At 33.0% G+C, this 20356-nt stretch overlaps 1 protein-coding gene across 1 annotated transcript in view; it reads left to right on the top strand.

The window, feature by feature from the left end:
• Positions 1 to 10070, top strand: part of LOC149564482 (uncharacterized) — a 45515-nt gene extending 35445 nt beyond the window's left edge. The window contains exon 3 of the mRNA XM_089816854.1: positions 9537 to 10070. Within this exon, the coding sequence (XP_089672980.1) occupies positions 9537 to 9679 (143 nt within the window). The 3' untranslated portion in view covers positions 9680 to 10070. The remainder of the gene's footprint in view (positions 1 to 9536) is intronic.
• The last annotated feature ends 10286 nt before the right edge of the window (positions 10071 to 20356 follow it).

Raw genomic sequence — 20356 nt, 5'->3', positions numbered from 1 at the left:
GTGGGGTCGTGTAAATTATGTGCTAGAATTCACCAATCCAGTCATGTCATTATGCTTCTCTTTGCGGACACTGATGAGACATGCCTTGGGGATATTTACGATTCCACAGACAACATATTGGACAAGATTAAAATGGTAAGTTAGACATTCCTCTACCATTGTTTATTCGAGAGGTATATAGATTCTAAAATTTAAATTGACATAATCATTAATGATACTCATATCCCAGGTCATACAAAGAAGGGATAATGATCCTTAGGACACCTTTTACAAAAAAGGTGGAAAAAATTGTTTATCATCAATGTAACAAGACGACCACCCTACTTGCATATTCTCTATCCCTCAGGTATTGTAGTGCTTATCAAATTTTGTGCTCTTGATATTTGATAACGTTCAATTGTATTACGTTATCCCCTAGGTACTATAGTGCAAAAGTACTTCCAAGTAGAGAGACACCATTTAAAGATGCAGAGGTTGCAAATGGCTATATGAGGGCATTAGCTAAAATCTTCCAAGATCCATAAATTGGAGTAAATGTGAGGAATGAATTTGCTGTCTTCATCTCAAGAAATTACCACCACCTTATTGCTATAGTGGACCAAAGAAGGATGGATTCCATTAGATAGCAGTACCTTCATGGGAAAGACTATATGCGCCTCCAACCTCTTGCTATAAAGATCCTAGCCCAAGTAAGTTTGTAAAGTTTAACATGTTTTTTGAAATCATATTCGCCTCAAATTTTGGATTTCTTTTCCTTTTTATCTCCACAATTCTAACGAAGAGTATTAATAAGAATTGAAAAGACCTCACCAAAGTTGTGCTTCATGAGGGGTCGATTCTACTCATCTTAAAGAATTGTCAATATAACAAGGTGGAGTCTTTGCTTGGACCCAAAAAGGAAAAGATTACAAGTGATGAACCTCAAGGTGACAGTTTGAAGAAGAGTAAATCCTCTCAAGAAAAATCTAAGGAGGATTTTGAAATTGGGGTCTTTGATAGTGATGATAATGTCACAGAGAATGATGAGGAAGACTCAATGGGTTATTCTACTCAGGGAAAAGCTAGGAGCAAAACTAAAGAGAAGAAAGAGGGTAAAGAGAAAACTGAGGAAGTTTCAACCAAAAAAGAGGCCATTGAGGATATGGACACACAGGATTTGGGAGATGAGGAGACCAAAACTATGGAGAAGAATGATTAGAGTGGGCCTAAAGAAGAGGTGGTTCCTATCCTTAAAAAATTCAGTACTGAGAAAGAAATTGACAAGGATATGGATGTTGTTGATGAAGAGCTGAATAAGATTGATGAAGATAAAGGATTGGAGATTGAAAAGAAACAAGGAGAGGATAATGTTGAGATTATTTAGGACAATATTAACATTGTGGATAAGCAAAAAGGAGAGGAAAATAATGAGGCTAATCAGGAAAACCCTAACCTTGTGGACTACAAGGATTTTTCTTCCCACCCTTAGTAGGATAATGATGATCCCTTCCCTGGTGCTATTACCCCCAACATTGAAGTTGATAATTAGAAGGAGCCTTCTATTCAGCTGGATTCAAACAACCTCAAGAATGACAAAAACAACACGTTGGGAGTTCTTCAAATTGCCAAAGCAAGATATATCTATTCATTCTGAATAGATAAATGGATGATTAATGAGATCAAAGGGTTTTATGAAAAGATTAAGAGGACTGAGGACAAGGTGGAAAATGATTTCAATAGTGTTGAATCGAAGAGTACTGAACCTCTGGACAAAAACAAAGATGTTGCTAAAGATGATCACGAGAAGATTAATATTGATAATAAAGTCAAAGAAATTGTGAATGTCGGAATGTAGCATTTAGTAGATCGAATGGAGCAAAATGAGACCTTACTCAGGACTATTCTCCTCCATAATCATGAGGGCCTCAAGGCTTCGATGAGTAATCTTAAAAGTTTATATGCCATGATGGAAAATATGAATAGTAAGATTAAGATCATCAATGTGGATCACGAAGGGGATTCTGTTGCCGGTCAAAGTGTTGGACCCGGGAAAAGAACAAGAGCTAGCTTTAAGAAGAAAGCTATAAAAGAAAAAAGGAGCTAGATATTAAGGAGCTAAATGACATCAAGATGGAATTTCAGAGGATGGATGAGCTCAAGATGGAAACTGCAGAGACCTTGAAGAAAATGGTCTAGGTTTTTGTTCTCTATTTTGTTCTATTTTGATGATCGATTCTGCTGGTTTTTAGTGCTTGTTATGCAGTCTCTTGTCTCTTTTGGTGACTTTGTTTTGGTTCTATTCTGTTTTGGTCTTGTTTGTCTTTTATGCCTATTGAAAATCTTTATGTAATGCTAGTGTAAATAGTTTCGGGGTCCCTTCAAAACCTGTTTTTGAATTAATTGAAAACTTCCTTGAATTTATTTTGGTTGTTGTATTCTTTTAATTTCTCTCTAGGTTGCAAGCTCTTCTGATGATGTAGATATGGCACTTGCATCTCATCAAGACCCCTCCGATGCGGATTTTCTAGAAAATCCATTTGATGTTTGAAATTGAAAACTTTAGTCATGACTCTTTTATGAGTGAATAATGTTACAAACTTTAAAGTCTAATTATCTATACTATATTTTTATTTTTCATAATTTCATTATGTAATTCAGTAATTCAATGTGAATGTATTGGCTTTCTTTATAATTGTGGAAATAGATCAATGATCAACTATACTAGATTAATAGATTCATACTATGAAATGATTTAGTTTTATAATTATGTATATTTCTCTTATTTTTAGTAAATATGATACACACACACATGAATCCTTACATATCATATTGGGGAATTTGATTTCACAAATCCACGGACCCAATTCTCGTGCCCGAATCCGAATCAGGAAATTAGAAAATATTCATTTATTAATTTGTCACCTATTAATGTTGCAACATTTCTGATGTGGGACTTTGAAATTCAAAAATACCCATCTTGGTGTGGGTTTCTGAGAATTATTGCTTTATGACAACTCATTAGATGCTCCTTATTTGTGGCAATTGAGAATCTGCATGCCCAAGTTGTGTTGAACATCCTTTTACAATTTAAGGCCCTATTTGTGAGGAGTGAGTCTAATTGGAACTTTATTTTTATTTTTATCAATTTCTTGCAGAAAAAAATGTCCAAACAGCTCTTGACCAAATGCAAATTAGCACCCAGCAGTCATGGCATGATTCATTGGGAATTTGTAACCAATTCAAAGTGAAAACAAGTTACAGAAATTCACCATTTCAACAACTAGTGATCAAACCCTTGAGAACTCATAACTTCATAAAAAACAATGCATTAAGAGATGATTCAATCCTTTCTGAGCATTGTATTTATAATATTTTAAGGAAAAGCTTCTTCATGACGCCAATCAGCTAAGGCTTATTGCTTACACCTTTCACTTAAGAGACTTCCTCATCAAACTTTTCAAAGTTATAATTTTGAATTTGGAAGCATATTCAACTTTTAAATATAATAACTCCTTTACGACCCAAAGGCTAGAGTCTTCTTGTGCACACTTCTCACTAAAGAGCCTTCTTCAACACATCATTCAATTAGAACAATAATCTCATAAAGTTATTTAATTAAGTCAAACTTAGTAAACAACCTCCATCATGCATCTTATATGAAATACTGAGATAGTATGAACTCTAGGCAATACTACTGAGCACTGCTAAAGGTAGAAACCACTCTCCTAACTTACTATAAATAGTAATTTGAACAGAGACCCTCAAATTCAAGTGTCAGTTCATGAGGTTTGCAATGATGAGCTAACATATCCATCCTCTTAAAACTTGCTAAATTGAGGACATCACAGTCCTCCCTCGCCAAGATTGCTTGTCCTCAAGCAATCACAATCCTGTAGAACAATGAACTTCAACCTCCACCAAGATCCTATGGAAAAATGCACTTGATGTCCCTCTCACCACTAAATAATCCTTGTAAGTACAATACCATCTATGTGAACAACATAGTCTGCAAAACTACACTTAGCACCAGTGCTGGTGATGTAGAAATCGGAACATCACAAGGAAGCAACTCAATAAGGAGTCTAGATTTGCCCCATTTCTCTATGCCCACTAAGCTAGCATGCCCAACATCAGACTTAGGCACAAACAAACTGTGCACTCAGTAAATATCCTATACATGGGGATCAAATGTGAAACACTATGCACTCCTCACTATATAAACCTCAGTGAACTCCTCAGTAAGAGGTGTCTGGAAACCTGTAGGGATTGACTGATGTCTTGGTGTATCAGTAGAATCCCAAATATCATCCTCAGTCATCACCTGAGGGAGACCAAATGAGGGAGACCAAAATCAACCTCAAATAGTGAATTGTCATATGACAGAGTGACATCCATATCGAATAGGGGATTCCTCACAAAGTTAACTACACCCACATGCTGATTTGAACTAACTGTGAACTACAGGAGACATGACGTGCAACCCACTCCACCTGAACTGTATCATGCCTTTGTAAATACCCACTATCTACTGCACAAAGAGACACAGTATGTAGAATTCCCTTTGGGATACCCCGTAACACATAACTCTTGCCTTGGTACTCAAATTTCTTTCTATTGAGTGCAAACTAAGGATTTATGACACAAGGTAACTAGCCCATGGCAACACTGCTTGTCAGCTATTTGATCTAAATGCAAGGTAGAAAAATTAATTGTCTCATCCTTAACATGGACTTAAGAGCCAAGTAATTATCTAGCCTTTAAATCCAAGCTCTACCTCTAGATTTATCACTACCATCATAGTCAGCTGGAGTCACCTTAACCAAGGCCTGTTGTAAGTCCCTTTGTACTTCTGCTCCTGTCTACTCCACTCTACCACCTCCCCTCTTCTTCCTTCGGTTCAAATAATCACTCAGGGATAAATGTTTCTTAATCTTCCAGGAACATTATCATATTTGGCATAAAAATATCTCACCTCGTCCACCAATGAAAATTGAGCATCCTTACCAACTTAAGCCTCCTCCCTACATGTGAAAGTAGGTCGTGGGTCCTAGGAATGGGTCTAAGCACTGTTGCAACCGTGTCTGTGTTGTTACTTTGGTGCTTATAGACTGTCTCTCCAATATGTATGGTATCACCTTGAGTATTTTTTGAACTGCTTACTGCATGTTTTGGTTGAACTCAGCAAGAATTTGAGACATCTTGTCCAACATTTCATCAAAATCTCTTTCCACTTGAGTGTTCTGATTGAATGAACTAACCGTCCCTATCTCTATCTACCATGTCTCTAGGTGGACTATGATGAGAAGACCCTATGGTACTGTCATTGGTATTAACCAAACCCTCTTGCGCTATTTGATCAACTGAGAAAGCATCTATCGCCTCTGCTGGTTGGGCTTTATGCTGTTTTCCTTCTCTCTTGTGTAGTGGCTTTTTCCCTACTACTCATGTGTGCTCAGTTCCAAGTGTTGATAGCAAGGGCTGGCAGAAAAATGGGCTCTGATACCACCGTAAGAACACCCCTATATTTCTTATTTTGAAATGTTTATAATCAATAGATCAACATGACATTGCAAAATAAGAGCTCTTCACTGATATGAATTATCATTTGATTCTGTTCAATTTTCATTTCAGCGTGCTTAACAATTTTCAAGGAGATTTGCCATTTTTAATGTAGCGTAACAAAATATATTATCAAACTATCAACCAAACACATAAAAATACCTCAATAAGAGAAGCCTTACAGAGTTATTCAGATGTTTTGTAGCAGGTCAAAGTAGTGGGCAATCAATAGCAGGTGCTGGAAATGAAACTTCATTTCCATTTGCTAACCTTATCTGAAAAGACAAGGTCAAAGAGCTCTTCCAACACAAGATGGGTTCTCAATGGCCTCTCAGAACTTGGTAATAGGCATAACCAGAAAATGACAATCATGCCAAATGTAAAGAAACACATTAGAACTTCAGTGGAAGCTAATTGAAGCATTTAAGTGCAGAGGTGATAACAAGATAAATTGACTCTAAATTTTTTGGGTCACCAAACCTGCGAACTAACTCTTGTCCACTCTTCTCCACTTGAAGGTATCCCCTTGGGTAAGATTACAACCTTTTAAGGCTCAAAAATCTACTCAGCAATTCAAAACAGACCCTAAGAACATGTAAAGCCTGCCTATGAGGTTGACCTTAGAAAAATCAGTATTTGAGAAGAGAAATCAGAAACCACATCTAACCTTCTTCCCTTGGTGAGTGAAATCCATAGAAATAATGCCCAAAACGTTTTTACCAAAACATTCAACCCTAGCATCCAAAAAAGAGGTTATGAACTATCCTGTTTAACTATACATCCTAACTGATATTGCATGGAAAAAACTACATTAAACTCCACCCAAATAATGCCACAAACCTAGTAAGAATCCTCCCAACTTGTGACTCCAATCTGCAATAAAAAAACCACAAATATTGTCATCCTTTTTGATACTTCAAATCCAAATTTCAACTAAAACCCTTAGTTTCCCATATAAAAACACTAGACCAGTAGGATGGGTTTTCCACCATTGAACTTGTAAGATTGAAGAGGGTTTTTGTTTTCAACAACTTTTGTAAGAATTCTTCTATTTATTCTCATATTGTCTCCTTAAGTGTGCAAACTCTAATTGAGAGAATGAGAGCAAAAACTCACCTTATAAAAACTTGGAGGGAAATAGGGAAATTTATAATTTGAAATATTTTATTTTTTTCAAAAAAAGAACTTTTAATATTTGTAAACAACTTAAGTCCCAAGTTTCGTTTTCCTAGGTGTTGATGTTTTGTAGCTTCAGTCGGATAAATACTGAGTCAAAACTAGTTAAGATATGTGTATATATATTTAGTATATATACTTAACTTGTACAAAATATACATATATAAACATTATTATTATTTAAATTTTAGAGAAATTATTATCATAATGACTCAAGAGATATTATGTATATACATATACATGTGTATACACACACACACACACATAATTATAATTAACATTATATTAATCACATAATAATGAATAGACATGTCTCTCTTTGACTCATCCTCAATATAAATGCAAGAGAGAGATTGCTGCCTTTGAAACACACATAAAAATACAGGTAGTGCTATTATATTTGTAGTGATCCTAAACTTAACATGACAGACTGCAAATTTAAGAAAGGATAGCAGAGATCAGATATGAAATATGGTTATTATATTCAAAAGGAACATTATATTTGATCCATCCAACAATTGGGAGAGAAGGGAATACAATAATAGACATATTAAAACTCCCATTGGAAATTACTAGGAAAATGAAGTACTGCAATCTATAGCGAGCAATTTGTATTCGTGGTTATCATAAGAGACTAAGAATGAATTTAATGTCCTATCTATGTTTACTCATTCTCATATTGGAGCTACAATGAACAAACCAGAGCATGGGCAGTTATAATCAAGCAGATAAAAAGGCTACGTATCAACTTTTCCCCTTATTTGGAGTGAACGAATTTCATGTCTCGAAGTGGCCAAGTCCAGGGGAGAAGTAGAAACATATATCCGAAGATATGGGTATGTTTTCGGTTTGCGGTGAATTGAAAAGGATCAACAAAGGATGGGATTGGTGTTTTAGGGATCCCCATAAGGGCTATGGCAGGGTCCAAGGTGGTTTTCCAGTTGTTGAGCTTTGAGATGCAGTTGGGTAGTTCTGCTGAGAACAATTCATATTGTTTTGTGATGCCTTCTTTTGGTGATAGTGATCTTAGGAATTTGGGTTCACTTTTTGTCTCAACTTTGTAGGCTTCTAATTTGAATGTACAGGTTGGCACTTCCTACAATTTGGCAGTTGAGGTGAATGTTGATTGGCTTCTTCCAAATGTTGTGTAGGCAAAGATTGCTTGCAATGAAATTTGTCTTATTGGAATTTTTTGAGCTTTTGTCCGAACATTGATGTTGTTTGAAGTTGGGTTTTAGATCAGTGAGTATTCAGTTATGTTTGGGTGGTTGCTTTGATGAACGGATTCCTTGTTCTCTTTAGAAATCCTTGGAGATAGCACAATGATTGTGTTCTATTGAAAGATGGTCTTTTACAGTTGATGTTACCAAGGAACAATTAATAGGGTCTTTTTTTAAAGCTTCTAAGGTTTTGATTACAATACTGGGATGAAGAGATCATATGAGGTATTGCCAATTCATTTCATCAGTTTTTATCTATTTGAGATGTCATGAAATCTATCAAGTGTTTGGCTTTTGTCAGATTTGTGACTATTCATATTGCTAAGCTGCTGCCAAGTGTATTAAACTTGTGTTCCAAACTTGGTGGGGAGCAGAGAATCCAATTTGAGTCCTACCTCCTAGGAGGTATGCATTGACTGACATAAAGTTAGGCATTTCTTCCATTCATTTGAGATATGATAAAGATGCAAATTTTATCTCCCACATTGGTAAGAATTCAGAATCTTGAAGGCAATCCAGAGATTAATGATGTTCTACTATGAGGAATGAAGGGAAGGTTTTGGACAATATAGTTGAGGTTCTTGTAGGGAATGTGCTCAGATATCCCTTTATGGACGAGGAAATGATATCTACTGCCTTTTGTCCTTTGGTTCAGCCTAGATCTTCAAAAAGGGTAGGATGGCCCATTTGTATCAGGCTTTGATTCCACTGATTCCACTCCAGAGTTCTCTGGTGATGTTTGGATTCAAACATTCATGATTGTAGAAATGCACGTCACTTTGCTGAGGTTTTGATTTTCTTGGGTGTTTTTCTGGTTGCATGGCTTTTTTCTTTGTTGGCTCTAGTATCTTCTTGTTGCCTCATCTTGCTATACAAGGTTTCAGGGTCCGTTCAAAACAAATTCCAATTTCTAGCTCCAATCAAAAGTATTTGACATATATTGTATAAAATATATTTTATTTCATTAATGATAGGAAATAAATGTTTCAGTGACTTCCTTAGAGTGAAAGAGGTTTTGGAACTAGTTTTTAATAATAAATATAGTGTTTTACTATTCTGTGTGGATGTGTTTTGAGTAAGATTTATACATTTTATTTTAAATTGTATTATAAATTCTTTTTATGTCCAAATTATTGTATTTAATTTTTCTTAATAGAACTTTTTTCTGTATTTGACTTTACTGCATGAAAGGTTTCATTCAAAATATGCTACTCCAGCGTAAAACTAGCCATTGTAGCTTCTTCAGAGGGATGAATTTTCTGTTATTAAATTTGATTAAACTTTAGGCTTTTACTACATTATCTCATTCTACAAAGTTACCAATAAGATGCCTATGCCCTTGGCTCCCTCCAACAACCTCTGTACTATAATTGAATGCTTAAGGTTTTAGATTTCTTTCTAGATGTTATGGGGTTGAAAAACTTGTCACTATTCATCACTTGCCTTTAATCATTACAATTCCATATCCCTTTGTATCTTAAACTGGTTATACTTTTCACTGTAATTGTTTTTAGTCAATACGTTGGTTAATATTATTAAAAATATATATTTAATTTTTATCTTCTTTCATTCATTAATCTTATTATTTTCCAAATTTTTCAGGCAGTGAATGGCAACGCTGTAGTGAATGGCAAAGCTACAGCAGTGAAAATAATGACACAGGACATAAATATTCAGAGAATTGTGATGTTAAACCCAATGATTTCCACACATTTGATCGGATGACAACGCTCTTTAAAATGTAGGGTCAAGGATTCTGAATTGCTTTGGTAGCCTTGTAAATATTTCAATCTTTCTATAAGACCATTAAAGAATCACATTTTATACTGCTCTGTTGTTTGTAGTGATCCATGAAGACTATTCTTGTATATAATAGCCTTCTCCAAAGTAGGCTAACTAAATTGGACTGCAACGTTCATTTATTGTTTTCTTAGAGCAATAGCATCATTGACCATGAACATAGAATAAGCCCATTCGACAACAGAACCATTCTGTGGCTTTATTTACTTTCCTTCATTTATAATGGCAATTTGGTGACGTCTTAATTTGGTCTTCCATATGGAACTGTTTCGTGCTTGTCCATGATGTATTTAAAGTTTTGATACGAGAATGTGAGTAAACCATTTATTTGGTGCACTATTTTATATGTTGTCTTTACTAATGATTTGTTCTGAAAATGTATTTATACTCGGACACAATGCGCGTGTTACCTTGAAAACCAGAGATTTTATTAATTATTGAAGTTGACAACAAATTTGACAAACTTTTATTTCTTTTGTGGAAAGTGAATAGGATAGGAAAGTTACACATGATCAGTCTAAAATGTTTTTTCACATAGGAAGATTCATTAAGGCACTGATAATTGATTTTACAATTGCATAGAAGATGATTTTTATAAAAGAGGGCTTGCCTAATACAGATGAAATGGCTTTGAACAAGTCCTTTCCAGGCATCTTAGTAAGACCATTCCATAGTATATTTGGCAATCATCATTACAGGGGTGGTGTTGTACTTCAGTCCATCACGTTCCTTATAGATTAATAAAGTTAAATTATGTATCTTTTTTTTCCCTGATTTCTTTTATAGAATTAGATTGAAAGAAAGAAAGGAAATTGGTATATATCCATATAATTTTCAGGAGAAAAAAATTATTCAAAACAAATATTCAGAATTTACTGTGAAAAGTAAAAACAAATCTGTTACAAGATATACCTTGGAGAAACCCTCACAAGGAAAAACTCTAACCTCAAAAGCACTGAAACAAGATTATAATACACTTGTAGAGTCTCCATGTAAGCTTTTGAAGCAACAAGCATCACAGTTGCATTCTTTCATATAAACAAACAAATGAGAATCATGTTTCCCCACATCCCAAAATAAGCTTCCACATATGCAACCTGAAGCAACCTATAAGAGATGCTTAATCATGTGCATCAAAATCATAGGTTTTTAAAATTATGACCCCAGAGTAAATATTTGGTACTAAGATTCTTCAAATATTATAGACCTTTTAATGACTCTAAGATTAAATGCTTATCACAATGCCTTATACAACATCCAAGTGTTCACAAGGATACCTATGCCATTTATTATCCAAATCTCTAAGGTTCATCATAATGTAATATCTATATTTTTATTACTAGCATTATTATTATTATGCAATGTACATCACATTTTTTTAATATCTGCCAATAAAGTGAAAACATAATCACTACCTAGTGGATCTCTTGCTACAAACATTCTCTACCAACTTTAAGCCTACAAATTCACAGATTTATATTGAGTGCTAGTCTCTTGTAGAATCATCGTGATAACAAATAAAGTAATTAGAGGCCACTTGTAAATATTGAAAGACCATCTTAACTACAACCTAATGATATCTTCTAGAATTAATCATTAATGACTAGGAAAAAATATTTTGTTGAGAATTGTATCCTCTTATATAGATCATAGCGTTCAACAAATACCAATAACCTTTGGTACGTTGGCATTGTCTTCTATCATAATGGTTAAGTTAGAAACTACTCTATATATCTTGATCTCCACTAAAATAGGAGTACTCCAAGTCTATTTTTACTATAGATTTAATGTGCTTATGATATATTTAAAAGAATATTCTCCAAGCAGAAGCTCTTTAAATCATTTCTAAGGCACATCAAAATGATCTAGATTTGAAAATACAATCAAACATCTGAAAAAACCTATTTTATTTAAAGACTGAGCTAGTTGTGATATTTGTCAAGTTTTGAACTAGTAATTGCACCTTGGTTGGGGTTTACACATGATTTCATAATCTTTTCTTTATTTGAAAAAGGGTTTTTGTTACACATTCTTCATTCTTAGCTTTCATTCTTGTTCATCCTCCAAGATTTGATATTGATTACCCAACTTAAAGATACATGTAAAATTTTCAATGTTAACTTACTAGTCTTTCAAATAGAGAACTTCCAAAGTTAGTTTTAGATATTGTTCTTGAGACCAACTGAAATGTCAAAAAACTAATAAAGTTATCTAAAGGACAAATAGATGAAAGATTGAAAAGGTTTCAAAACCTTTGTTAAAAGCTAATGTGGTTTTGAAAAACCTTTTTCACCCAAAAAATTAATAAGGAACCTTTGCTAAAAGCTAATGTGGTTTTGACAACCCCTTCTTCACTCTACAAAAAACAAAAAGCATGTAGAATCTACAAGGTTAAGATGTAGGTGAATAAAATCTTGGTGGGTCATGATTCAAAATTTGGTTGATTTTCTAACAAGGCTTTAAAAAGGTGGCTATTTAAAGCAAAGAACAAGAAGGGTTTGAAAACCAGTTCCAAGAGGAATTCTTGGAGCCTAATTTGCTTCTTACACTTTCTCAAATATACGATCGTTCAAAAGAGAGCTGAAGAAAACATTAAAAGAGTCATTGCTAACCCATGTACCATATCAAAACCAATACTAGAGATAAAATAATGCATCATTAACGCATGGTATAACTTGATACATTTAATTTTAGGGCGCAATTGGAGAAACTATTTTCACAAATGTTTGCACCCTTTCTTGATGTGTTACTCTTAGATAATTTTTTCAAACACCAATGCAACCTCCAAGTGTGGGACTTGCACATGTGAGGCTAAATCTCTGGAGAAGGTTGACTTCCTTTCCAATCCGCATGTAGTGTTGAACCAACCCAACACTTGGAACTACTTATAGCCTATTTTAACAACTTGTAGAGGAAAAGGGAAGAAGAAATACATAAATGTAAAAAGGGAGGTAATACACAATATTGACAATATGATCTCCTTTTCCCTATGATTGCACAAGATCTCAATAAGATTAGCCACAATACACAATTTCTTGTGTTTATTAACTACTAGAACAACATGAAAGAGCTCAATAAAACTTCGAAAGGAATCTAAATAATCACAAACAAAGGTATATCTAGCATGAAAATACAATCATAAAAATTAGGGAATGCATGAAACAAATCTAAATAAGAAGACAAGTAGATTTGTATAAGGTATTTGGACTTAGAAACATGTAGACAATAATACCAAAGTAAGGCAAGACAAGTTACAATTGCAGGAAAACCTATAATTTTGTAAAAGAAATAAAAAGAAAATCCTTCAAAATGATAAGAACTACCATTTTAAGAGATAACATAACTTTGATGAAACTTTGTGACTCAAACGGGTAAATGCACAAACCTATGCCACCTTTTATAAAGAAAAATGATCCTAGAATACAAACTATTCAACTTTAATGACATAAAATGGTATTTGTGTTTAGAATTTGAAGATGATGTACACTGACAAAATGTGGAAAATTTGATGAAGTTTATGCCTATAATTTTTTAAATTTTTAAAGTAAGAATTTATTCATTTAAAAAAAATTGATGTCGTTTTTTTTTTAAATTTGGAAAAATAAAGGGTGTAGTTCCTAATAAATAAGTATATGCAAATCATAATTTTTTGCTCTAATTCGAAAATATGTTATAGATGAAATGTACAACTAGGAAAGGAAAACTTATAATTTTGTAAAAGAAAAAGAAAGAAAATCCTTCAAAATGATAAGAACTACCATTTTAAGAGATAACATAACTTTGATGAAACTCTGTGGCTCAAACAGGTAAATGCACAAACCTATGCCAGCTTTTATAAAGAAAAAGGATCCTAGAATACAAACTATTCAACTGTAATGACATAAAATGGTATTTGTGTTTAGAATTTGAAGATGATGTACATTAACGAAATGTGCAAAATTTGATGAAGTTTAAGCTTATAATTTTTAAATTTTTTTAAGTAACAATTTTTTCATTTAAAAAAATTTGAAGTCTTTTTTTTAATTTAGAAAAATATAGGGTGTAGTTCCTGATAAATAAGTATATGCAAGTGATAAATTTTTGCTCTGATTCAAAAATATGTTATAGATGACATGTAAATGAAATAATAGTTTTTGATGTATATTTTCTTTGTTATAAGCACTCAAAGTCAACCTTATCAGAAACCAACAGTTTTTTTCACTCGTCAAAACTTCCCTAACAAATCTACACCATTTTGAAAAAAAAATACATATTCTTAAAGATTACTCTCTCCTCTAGAGCTAAATATAAATTTTAATTTAATTTTATGTGATTTACTATTTTTTTCCCTTTTTTGAGGTAGCATCTTTTCAAATGTTAAAATACCAATTTATAATATTTTAAAATTATAACATATTATATCTAATCAAAACACTATGAAATTTATATAATGATGAGATTGACTCCAAGATCTATAAAAGGGTACAAGTGTAGTTTTTTTTTAAAATTGAGTTTTGATAGAGAAATGGGATTTGACCAGAACAAGTTTAGAGGTCATAAAAGGTGACACAAATGTGTGCTATTACCTCCCTAAGCCGACCAAAGTCAAGATACACATATTTTTTGAGATAAAAAATAAAATAAAATAGATCATGCATGTACATTTGACCTAAGAAGTGCTTTAGAGGGGGAAATATATGACTATGCAGTAAAAGAAAGACCCCTACCTCACATGTATACACTGATTTTTCTTGTATAATGTAGAAATGACACTCAAGGTCACATAGAACAATAAATGGGCATGACATAGCTTGAGTTGATAAAATAAAAGCACTTATAGAATTGCTGGAACTAGAAAAGGCCATCGAATAGTTGCAATGATTAATGCTTAACCCTATTATTGATAAAAAAACCCTTTCCCATTGTAACAATATTGAAAGGATATTAGAAATTTACCCCAATAACACTAGTAGTGTGATTTCTATGATCAATTTTCATGATGGAGGTCACTCTAAAATAAACACTCTCACTAATGAGTATTATGTTTGTAATGATCCCTCTATTGGGTGAGCCTTCATAACTTTTCCCAATGTTGTTACATTTTCCTCATTGGAATGACATATATCATAGCTTAAATAGAGAAAGTTCACTTCGATGTGAAAGTCACCCTAATGAACTCTTCTTCCATCACCATAAACCTCATAGTCAAGTAGTTGGGGGCAAAATCAAACACAAAAGTTACTCACAAACACAATGTACTAAAGCTTGCAAAAAGTGTCAAATGCCCGACATCTTGTATAACCAGGTAGTTAGGGGCTAACCCAAACTCATGAACAAGTTTAAAGTTAAAAAAATACTTGAATCAATGAAAAAAAATGTAGTAAGTGAACGCAACATTTTGTTGAGATCACCAAGGTTGAATTTTTTTTGGACCCATCACCAATAGACCTAAGATAATCTGCAACTTCCCTTATACACATCCATACAAAATACTTTAAAGTTGAAAGCCATTAAAAAAATATCAATTCCAACTAATCCTACTTAATTTGAAGGTGCCAACATGCCAATGGTGGTAGAAAAAGTGAACATATCTAGTGAATGAAAGAGAATTATTATCTACTAAGCATATGATCAGTAGACTAGATAAATGTGTCTAGGCATGGAGTCGCCAAGGTCAAAACCTGAAAAATTTATCACAAAAGAGGGAAATATAGATAGGTTTAATCTCTATCGCAATATGAGACCAGTAACCTATGTAAACCAAGAAAAATGATAGAAACACTATCTCCAAGAGAGAATAGCCTGCACTCATGTTCTTCTTAGAAAGAAAATAAAACTTAACCTAATTTATACAAGGTTTTAACCTCCTTGAAGAGAAAGGCTTAAAACAAATCCCATTGACTAGAATAAGAAGTATTCCACTATCTAGCCTAGGTAACAAACATTTGTTTACCTCTTTATAATTGGTTATAACATAGGATCACTCTAGCTAGCATCAAATTTGGAGTGCCCACCTTGTTTAGCTCTATCTGCATCTTACTTGAGAACAAGGTCACCTTCTTTAAAGATCCTATCAATAGCCTTATTGTCAGAACTTCTCTTGATAAGGTTGTCATCAATTTATTATGTTATGAACTCTAATTGTCTTCAATTTTCCTTTCAATTATCCTTACGAGGTTCTTGTTAGAGGACTCAGCCAAACCATTTCCTTGTGGGTAATTATTGGAGGAATTCTTAAGGCATATAACATGCTCAACTTCCCATGAGTTGGCTTGAGCCCCCAAAAATGATTTGGTATTATCTAATATGATGGTAGAGGGGGTGCCAAAGTTGGTCACAATTCCATCAATAAAATGTACTACTAAAGCTTTAGTGACATCCTTAAAATGTACTAGCTCCATCCACTCAATGAATTATTTTGTGGATTCCAAAATCCATTTATGATCAACAAAGGAAGGTGGGTTTATTGGACCAAAAAAATCAAAACCCCATTGTGCAAAAGGTGGGTCTTCTTGAATGAGATAGAGAGAAAGAACATCCAATCTCTATTTACTTGAGAAGAAGGCTCATTTCTTACACTTCCTCACCCAATGGTGTGAAGCCTTAAATATAGTTGGTCAATAATAGTCACCCCTCATTATCTTTATTTTTGTGGTCCTTATAGAGAGATTTTATCTTGAATGACCATTATGAAATTCTTCTAGCAATTTATTGACCTAATCTGTATTAATGTATCTTAGCAAGACTCAATAAGAGATTATTCTAAAGAGCATACAAAAAGAATCATAACAAATTGATTGTAATATAAAATGTCTCCTTTGTGTACTATTAAGTCCTTGGGGATACCTTCCTTCTCTTAAGAAGGTGGTCATGTCATGTAACCAGCTATTCTAATTTTCATTATATGTTGGTTGTTCATTCTATAATATAAATAAATCCTTGACAAGTGTCTCAAATGATGAAGTCATCAGCTCATGTAGGTCATTTCATCTTACAAGCTTGATGATCTTGATGTCAATATCATATTTTATGACTTTAGCCAATAGATTTATCTCTCTTCTTGCTGATATCCTTATTCGAAAGGAAATCTTTTATACTTCCTTGTAGAGCTAATGGTTGGATTCTATTGTTAGAAAACAAATGTCTAAACCTTTTTAGAGCTTATACAATAATAATGAGTCATCTTTCTACATATTTTTACCTATTCTTATAGTCCTTCATTGAAGAAACAATGTATTTCTCTAATTTTTCCATGTTTAGTTGTATTAGAATAGTGGAAATACTTGATTCCCCTTCAATAGTATAGAGGATGAAATCCTTTTGAAAGTAAGGGTTGAAAGAGTGGGAGATGATGCAATATCTTTCTTGTTCTTCTCAAAGTTCCCTTTCCATTCCTTGGTCCAACTAAACATCATATTTTTCTTTAGCATGGCTATAAGAGGTTTAATAATAGTAGCAAGGTAAGGAATGGACCTTCTTGCAAAATTTATCCTACCAAGGAAACTTTGAATTTTTTTCTTGTGGCTAGGGATCAGTGGAAGAGAAAGGGTTTCCTCCACTCTTTTAGGATATATGGATAGATCATCTTGTGATACAATAGGACCCAATAGCTTTTCTTGATCACTAGAAATTACACGCTCATTTTAAAAACACACCAAACTCTTTACATTTGACAAACACTTTCTTTAGATGATCAAAGGGATCTACTACATGCTTTGAATAAACAATTATATCATCAAGGTATATTAGCAAAAACTTTGTTAGTACATCCTTAAAGGTCATTTCCATTTCCTTTTAGACTATAATATTTGCACTAATTAATCCAAATGACATTTTAAAATAGGCACAAGTGCCCCATTTAGTAGTATATGAAATTTTGTATTGCTCTGATTCTTGGAATAAAATATGATTATATAACCTTAATAACCATCTAAGAATTAAAACCTTTATGTGCCTATAACTTTGGATAATATTTGTTCCATTAGAGAGAGGATGGTGTTCCTTAAGAGAAGCCCTTTTAGAGTCCCCTAATTCTATACACAAGTTGATTTATCCATATTTCTTCCTAACATGAACACTATTAGAAATCCATGAGGAATGCTTAATAGGAATAATAATAATATTCTAACCTTTATGAGTTTGGACAACTCTTTTCTCATTAAGCTTCCAATTTTGGGGTTTATTGATCTCTTCTTTTACCTAACACACTTGCATCATGATTTAATTATATGGCATGTTCAGCGAAGATGGGGTCAAATCCTTTTAGATGTTTATAAGTTCAATAAATTAAATTATTAAATTCTTGATCTAATTTATGTTAGAATCTATGATTGTCACATGTTCATGATTAACCAAAATTAAAGATTACATGAAATAACTTAACAAATTACTTTTAAATGCATAATTGGAATAACATAACATAAACTATTTAATGAAAAGTAAAGAGATATAGAAAGTAGACGAAGACAAAAAAATAATTATGTCTTTGGGTCCTCCAAGTAGTGAGATTGATACTTGTTAATATTTTGAATAATGGTTATAATGGCCTCAATCTAGATAACAAACAATTACTTTGAGCTTCAAGTTATTCCTTGAACAAGATCAAAGTCTTCGAAGTTTGGAAAAGAACACTCAACTTTTCTACAACTCTTACAAAAAATCACTAAGTCATCTCTAGGTATTCACTCTTTTTAAAATAAGAATTACCAATTGTTTTTTAAAGCTATCTAATTTTCAATAAAGAATGAACTTGAACCTCCTAATGTTAAATTGGGTAAAATTATCTTAATTTTTACTTTTGGGAATGTATGATGTGGAGAAGAAGCTTCCATACTTGGTAGATCTATAAAAATTCTTGAAGTATAGATTTTCTCTTGTACTATCCCAAATGCATGGGTCTAGTGCAATGGTTAGAAGTGTTTGATCAATTGTGGGAGGTTGGTGGCTCGATCCACCATCTCACAATTTTCATTTTGGTATTATTTCATCAATAACTTTCTCCCTATTGTTTCAAGTGACCATTCATGGTAGAAAGTGAAAATAGGAATTGGGAGGCCATTGGGTCAACCCTCATAGATACGATTTTTTTGGTTGAAACAAACTTTTCACCAAAGATAGACCATATATGGCACACCTTCATCAAGTAATGTGACATATTATAGTTCACACTTAGATGACACGTAATGTTTGGATTGGTTTAATTGTGCACATTTCTAAATAACCCTAATTTTCATGCCAATGCCAAGTCATTTTTCCATGCCAACATCCATGCTGACTAGATGGCATCATCAAGTCAACCCACCTTTTGCAAAACTTGTCTCTCCATATCTTGAGAAAATGGATTTTATTTTCTATGATTCAAGTTTTTTTAGGCTTGTGTCAAAGAGGACTTTAATTTGAGACCACTCTTGTTGAATTTGAAGACGATCAAATGTTTTCCTTTGAATTTGAAATCTTTAGTTGGTGAACTTTAATTGTTGAAAAAATGAGCATATGAAATCCAATTGGATTTGTTCAATTTGTTTAAGGTTTATTTAGTGAGCACTTTGACTTAAGATAGATTATTGAAGCATTTAGAACACATGAGTTTTTAATGGGAAAATCTACCTAGATCAACTGTTGAAAACAATTGGTGAAAATGTCCTCTTAAGATTTGGAGCATGATTTTCCCAATTTGAGTGTGTTTCATCAACAATGGTGATCAACTTATAATCACATTTCTTTGCAACTAGGTTTGAACCTTCTATTTTTTCTTGATCATCAAAATTGAAGATGCCCTCCTAGTTGACTAGACCTTTAGGTAACTTGTTGGAATAGAGTTATATAATATGATCTCCATATTGGTTCTTGTATCATGGATTGATCCTTAGTTGAGTATTTTACTTCATTTTGTAAAAAATGATAATTCAAAGATTTGAGTAAAATATTTGCCATTTTGTTTGATTATTTGGGAAAACATGCCCCACAAAAATCCTGAAATATTATTTCTTTATGTCTACAACATTTTATAGTATATAATAATGAGCATTGATTTTTGCAAGTCTATCGACATTATTATTTCGATTCCTAGGAGCACCTTGAGTATTGACACCCTAAAATCCTTCAATCAAACTCTAAACTTTGTGGTTGTATATCTTGAGAAGATTTTTATTTTTTTGTGCATTAATTTTCCACCTAATTAACAAAAAACTCACTATCTTCAATGACTTACAAGGTTTTGAATTCCTTATTTTAAGCTGGAGGCCTTGAATCAAGGCTTCATACTCTTCCACATTGTTTGTGTAGTTAAATGGATCCTAAAGGATAAGTATTATTTATTCCCATTAGGAGAAACAATCATTACACTATCACCTACACCAATTGGGTTCCTTTATTCATAAAAAATCATATTCCATAATCGAATTATATGTCCTTGTTATTTTATGAGATTGGCAATCGAAACATTCACTTCATGTATGCAATAGGTGACAACACCAATATCTCTAGCTTCTTCAAGTGGATAAAACTAGAAAGCATTAGCCTATTAATCTAATGTATAATCAAGGACGTCTTTCAAAAGAGTAGCATGCTCACCGATTATTCACTTTTCTTCTTCATAGCGGAATGTGTAAATCATGTTTATGGGACTAGGAACATAAGATTTT

Source organism: Cupressus sempervirens, chromosome 3, assembly GCF_028749045.1.
Source record: "Cupressus sempervirens isolate cs-2001-9-10 chromosome 3, ASM2874904v1, whole genome shotgun sequence".
NCBI classification, from domain to species: domain Eukaryota; kingdom Viridiplantae; phylum Streptophyta; class Pinopsida; order Cupressales; family Cupressaceae; genus Cupressus; species Cupressus sempervirens.
The sequence above is the reverse complement of the archived record's forward strand: the minus strand, read 5'-3'. Positions and strand labels throughout refer to the sequence as shown.